General features: G+C 42.1%; 1 protein-coding gene across 3 annotated transcripts in view; it reads right to left on the bottom strand.

The window, feature by feature from the left end:
* Positions 1–5,583, bottom strand: part of col22a1 (collagen, type XXII, alpha 1) — a 99,729-nt gene that overhangs the window by 70,284 nt on the left and 23,862 nt on the right. The window contains exons 7-15 of one of the 3 annotated variants that reach the window (XM_032534839.1): positions 4,921–5,196; positions 4,694–4,774; positions 3,205–3,321; positions 3,047–3,091; positions 2,871–2,933; positions 2,608–2,646; positions 847–900; positions 685–738; positions 531–584 (exon numbers count right to left, since the gene is read on the bottom strand). In XM_032534839.1, the coding sequence (XP_032390730.1) occupies positions 531–584; positions 685–738; positions 847–900; positions 2,608–2,646; positions 2,871–2,933; positions 3,047–3,091; positions 3,205–3,321; positions 4,694–4,774; positions 4,921–5,196 (783 nt within the window). The remainder of the gene's footprint in view (positions 1–530; positions 585–684; positions 739–846; positions 901–2,607; positions 2,647–2,870; positions 2,934–3,046; positions 3,092–3,204; positions 3,322–4,693; positions 4,775–4,920; positions 5,197–5,583) is intronic. The other 2 variants (XM_032534840.1, XM_032534841.1) reach the window with 2 other exon arrangements.

The following is a 5,583-nucleotide window of genomic DNA, read 5'->3' as shown; positions in this document are numbered from 1 at the left end:
TTACAAAAACATTTGCTACGGAGCCATAACGTGAGATACAAGGTAATAAAGTCTTTTATACATTGTTGTGTTTCTTTAGAAAATACAATGGACAAGTAAAGTTTTTAAACGCTTCAGATGTCAGATATTTGATGTCAAAGTGACGTCAAAATGAATGGCAGTCAATGGGATGCTAACGGCAAGTGAGTGCTAGGTAGCATTAAAATGGCGCCATAGGAGCTACTCTTAGCGGAGGCTGGCTTACCTCCTACTTTGTTACGGACTGCCACAGTCATTGGTCTAACCTGAGCCAGTGCCCCCTGCCTTCCACCCGTGCCTGGCTCTTTTAGATGCTGATGTTTCATCCCAGGGAAAATCAACCAAACTGTCACATTTTTCACAGGAAATAGATAACAGGCTGAGTGGTAATACTCCAGAAAAACATTTGTCGCCGACATGCCGGCCCCCCGCATCAACATCATGATAAGCCAAATGCATGTGCGCTGGCTCGTAAAGGTATAAAACAAAATACGGGAAGGACACGCGCAAACCTTTTGTCCAGCTGGACCTGGCAGTCCTGGATTACCAGCCCGCCCCGCTTCACCCTATATACAAAAAAAGATACAGATGAAAACAAAGACATTTGCACAAATGCTGCAAAACTCTGACTGAATTTGCCCAAAAATTTGTCTTTATTATTCCTACTTTGTCTCCTTTGTCTCCAGATAAGCCATCAATACCTGGCACACCACCAAGTCCCTGTCAGAAGATTGGAAACACATCATTAACACCAGGATGGGAATTTTCACTATAAGAATCAACGTATTAGTGAAACCCTCCACAGGTCTAGGTTCAGAAGTGCCACACCTTCTCTCCTTTTTGTCCAGGAGCACCTGTCAACCCTATACTGCCTGAATCCCCCTGTAGACACAAGGCAAGTTATTTACTTTGACTGTTCCGTGATACATATGCATGCAAGATGGCGACGATGGCTTGCTGTCAGATTATCAACCTGGTAGTGTCACAGAACATGGTTTAGTGAGGGTTGGAGGATTAATGTACAGCAAATGTTAAGTGGGAAATGAATGGACTGGATTAACCAAACAGTCTTACAGACATTTGGACAAAAGACGGGCGTTAATATTCCCAAGAACACAGAGAGTTACACAAGTCAAGATACACAAACAAAGAGTTACACAAGTCAAAATACACAAACACACATAGAAACTTTTGAGTAAATGCTTGCGAGCCAGAATATGCTAACAGCTGTCATCTGCTTGACCAAGACCCACTATGGTCTGGTCGCACATCCAACCAATGTCTCAAGGAACAATGGTTTTCCCACTTGTCTTTCTTCACAGTGTTGCACTTTTGGTTTGTACACTGATGTCGCACGCTATGCCAAGTGATCCCCTTTAGAAATCGAAAGCTGGACCGAGTGAAAAGTAATGGCAATGGTAAATTACACGGTACCATGAGGCCTTGCCGACCGCAAGACTTCACAAACCACTTTACAAGTCCCAGAAGGTGGACCTTTAATTACTGTAGGAACTTGTATCATTTTAACGCACGTCATTTCTTTCATAGCAGAGATTGGGAGGGAGGCCCCCGCTCTGCTGCAAATCTAGAACCAGGAAGGAACATTATCTATATCAACACAGAACTGCCTCTCCCCATCGCCTAAAGTTGCAATTAGAAGCAATAAAAGCCTGATGAATTCACTCCCCACACACACACACACACACACACACACACACGACTCGATGACCGAGCCATTTTTAACCACAGCTTGGGGTGGGCTTACGTCATGTTTTTTTTTTTTTGCATCGGCTTTAGAAAAGTTTACAACGACAAATTGCAGCCTTTGCCGGGAGAAAGTGAAGACAGATGCTCATGCAAGAAGTTGGAAATAGAAAAAGCAACAGGGATGCCCTGCATTCGAGTTGTTCTCAGATGTAATGCAGTTTTGTATCAAACCAGCCTAGTTTCCAGCAGTAAGAACTACAAAATGAAAATACACTCATTGGGGAATGAGTCCTGCTGTCTGTCGGACTGTTAATAACATTCAAATAAAATTCAAAATAAAAACTCCCTACTGTTGTTTTTTTAACACTGTATGTACACCTGTTTTATCCAGACGAATGACACATGCATACTCCAAACTATCATGACCAAGGGAAAATAACACACGCCAGAGGACCTGGTCTTCCAGACCACTTGTGGCCATTTTTAACCGTCCCTCTATGGACAGCCTGAATGATGCACGCTGAGGATTTTGCTTCAAGGAATAAATTATACTGTGAGCGTCCCAGCTGGCACTGCCAGGCAGCACAGAGGCTGTGATTTGGACAGACTGGGTGGGCGTCTGCATGGGCCTGCCCTCTCTGCTACACATCCTCTGTGGTAACCTGTCCCTCTAATTCTGACAATAACAGCTGTCTTGAGCATTTTTCCTAGCCACTCCCTGACAGAAACGTAAGTTTCTGCTAAGATACATGCTAAAACAGCACGTAAAAGAAACACATGAAATGAGAGATAGGGGAAAAATGCACATGCATATAAAATATGCACAGAGACATGAGGTGAACATGATGCTCATGCAGCATCAGGAAGAACAGGCGTGCTTACCTTCTCACCTCTGTCACCTTTGACAGAGTTTACATTGCCCTGCAAATAATTCATCGACAAGGATCAATTATTATCGAGGCGGGAAAATAAAAGCAGAGAAAATAGCGGCAAGCCAATGCAATCTGAAATAGATGAATTATGTATGATATCCACCAAAACTCAGCACTGAACATGATGTGTTGATACATGATTATTTAGCGGTTTTTCTCTCCATTAAAATGAAAACTGCGCTTGTTACTGTGCACACGTTAAGTTTTTCATACAGTCTCTCCTTTTTCTCCTCTGATTCCAGGCGATCCGATGGCACCCTTAAGGCCAGCGTCACCCTAAAAAAAATGCATGTTCACACAATAAAAAAAAAGTAGAACAAACAGCTCTGGAACATAGTGAAATTGTTGTGTTTTCACACACAAACTTAAACGTAAGTACAATAAATAACCTTTTCACCCTTAGGGCCCGCAACACCAGGCGGACCAGTATCTCCCTGTGAGAAATGGAAAGAAAGACGTCTTTCGAAAGCAATTTAAGAATATGGAGTCCCACTCATTTGTTAAATAAAACATGGGGACAAAGTCTGGTAAAAACCGGCGGCTTTACCTTATCTCCTGCAGGGCACGAACAGTTCACTTCAGGGACTTTCTGCTGCTCCATAGCAGTAGGTGTCGGGGTCAGGATCTCCACAGGGGGGGCCTCCGTCACCACTTTCTTAGGGCACTGAAATTAAACGATTCATGATTTATTTATTTATTTTTATTTTTTTTATTTAACCTTTATTTAACCAGGAATATCCCATTGAGATTACTAATCTCTTTTTCAAGGGAGTCCTGGCCAAGACAGCGGCACAGATACAACAAACAATTCCATACATTACAGACAATTCAAACAATTTCCTAAAAACTATTTAAAACATTTACAGACCATAGATTTAATTTCCAAACCTTTGAGAATAGTTTAAACTGACCAATTGCAACCACTTCCTTCAATTTCCAGAACTTTTGTAAATTGTTCCACGTTGTGGGGGGCAGAATAGTGAAACGCACCTTACCAACTTCTGTGCGGACACTTGGTACAGACAGTAGCAGTAAGTCTTGTGAGCGTAAAGAATACAGTCTATCCGCTTTTGGTTGAAATTACTCACACAGGATGAGGGGAGCAGACGCAGATACCCTATAAATGAACATATACCAATGATTGAGTCTACGGTTCTCCAACGCTGGCCAGCCCACACGTGTGTAAAGTTCACAGTGGTGTGTGCGAGGCTTACAGTTTGTGATAAACCTCAATGCGGCATGATAAACAGAGTCCAGTAGTTTCAATACTTGGGTATTAAAAGTCATGGTCAAACCAGACAAGCGTCAGGAGTATCTGATGAGCATTGAGCCACTCTGGCTTTCAGGCAACGTCACTCAACATGGCAGCCAATGTTAAATATGTCTTTTAGCTGTGTAAATATCTAATAATTAGCAGAAGAAAATATTAACAATTTATCCAAATATGACTTTTGATCCATCCACACAATGTTCAAACACTTTCAAACAAGGCCCCTCCCATTATGGAGGCAGGAAGTTTGTACCGTTTCCCAGCACTGACGCAGCTTGTAATGCGCCATCTTTAGTTATAGTGAATCTTTGGTGAGAGCCCAAAACACAGCTGCAATTACCGCTGATTGCCAAAAAGAATGAAGCGGAGATCATCAAGATAACTTTAGAGTTAAAATAGTTGGACATTGGATAAATGAACTGATGTTCTTGCCAAGAGTTAGATGAGAAGATCAATCCTCTCATCGGTCTCATGTCTACGCCCTAAGAAGGGCGCTTAGCTTAGCATTTATCTTAGTAATTAGCTTAGCTTAACATAAAGACTGGCTTCAGGGAAAAAGTAGCATTCAGTTGCTTTACAAAATGAGCCTTTTTGGTTAGCTGCAGTAGGTAACAAAGTTCATGTAAACCTAGCTTTGTCATTAAGCTAAAAAAAAAAAGCTTTTAAATTAGAAACTAGCTTGGGATAAAGACAAGGCAGCTTCCTGCGTTGAAGTAACCTGCAGTTAGAAACAAATCGTCTTGGTGACACTGCCTCCAATACTCACAGGACCATTGGGAATATCACAACAGGTTTCCAGCTCTGCGTGCTTGGAATCGCAGTAAATCATCATCCTCTGGAGGTCAAACTGCGCGGACACGGACAGAAAATTAATGAACATATCGACCTACAGACAATAACATTTGCTTTCACACATCACAACGTCTGGGGAATTTAAAATCTCTCATAATGCTTTGTGTATTAAACTACCACACGCGCAGGGCAAAGACTCACATCGATTGGGACACTGTCGTAAAGCCTCTTCCCAATCACTGTCTTCCCCTGGATATCGATGTCCTCCCGGTCTCCAATGGGCAGAGTCTGGATGTGTTTGCAGTCCAGGTACAGAGACACAGACTTGGCCTCCACGCTGAGGGCGATCTTGTGCCAGTTGCGATCAAACAGGTTGTCGACTTCTGGGTTCTTGAACACAGCTCGGACGGCGTCTTTTGTCAGGCCAACGGCATTGTACTCCACCCCCTTGTTCTCCCCGTCCAAGCGGATGGACACCTGACGAGTCGGAGGGGGGACAACATAAACGATAGGAGCGGGAAAAAACAGGCAGTCCAGTTCAGTGGTGGAACGTGACCAAGTACAGTTACTCAAGAACTGTACTGAAGTACATATTTGAGCTACTTTTACTTCCTCAAAGAAATACAAAATGATGATTATATGTATTATTACAGCGTAAGATAAGACTTTATTGATCCCAAGGTTGGAAATTCACATGCTTCTCAATATAATATGACAAAAAAAATTAAATTTGATTAAAAAAATATAAAATGCACACATTAATTCATCATTAATTATTTTCTTTTGGTACTTAAAGACTGACTGACTGTTCAATTTGCACTGCTGACTGTTTATTCACAGTACCAATTGTTTACATATACATCT

This window comes from Etheostoma spectabile, chromosome 14, assembly GCF_008692095.1.
Source record: "Etheostoma spectabile isolate EspeVRDwgs_2016 chromosome 14, UIUC_Espe_1.0, whole genome shotgun sequence".
NCBI classification, from domain to species: Eukaryota; Metazoa; Chordata; class Actinopteri; order Perciformes; family Percidae; genus Etheostoma; species Etheostoma spectabile.
This window is presented reverse-complemented; position numbering and strand designations above follow the sequence as displayed.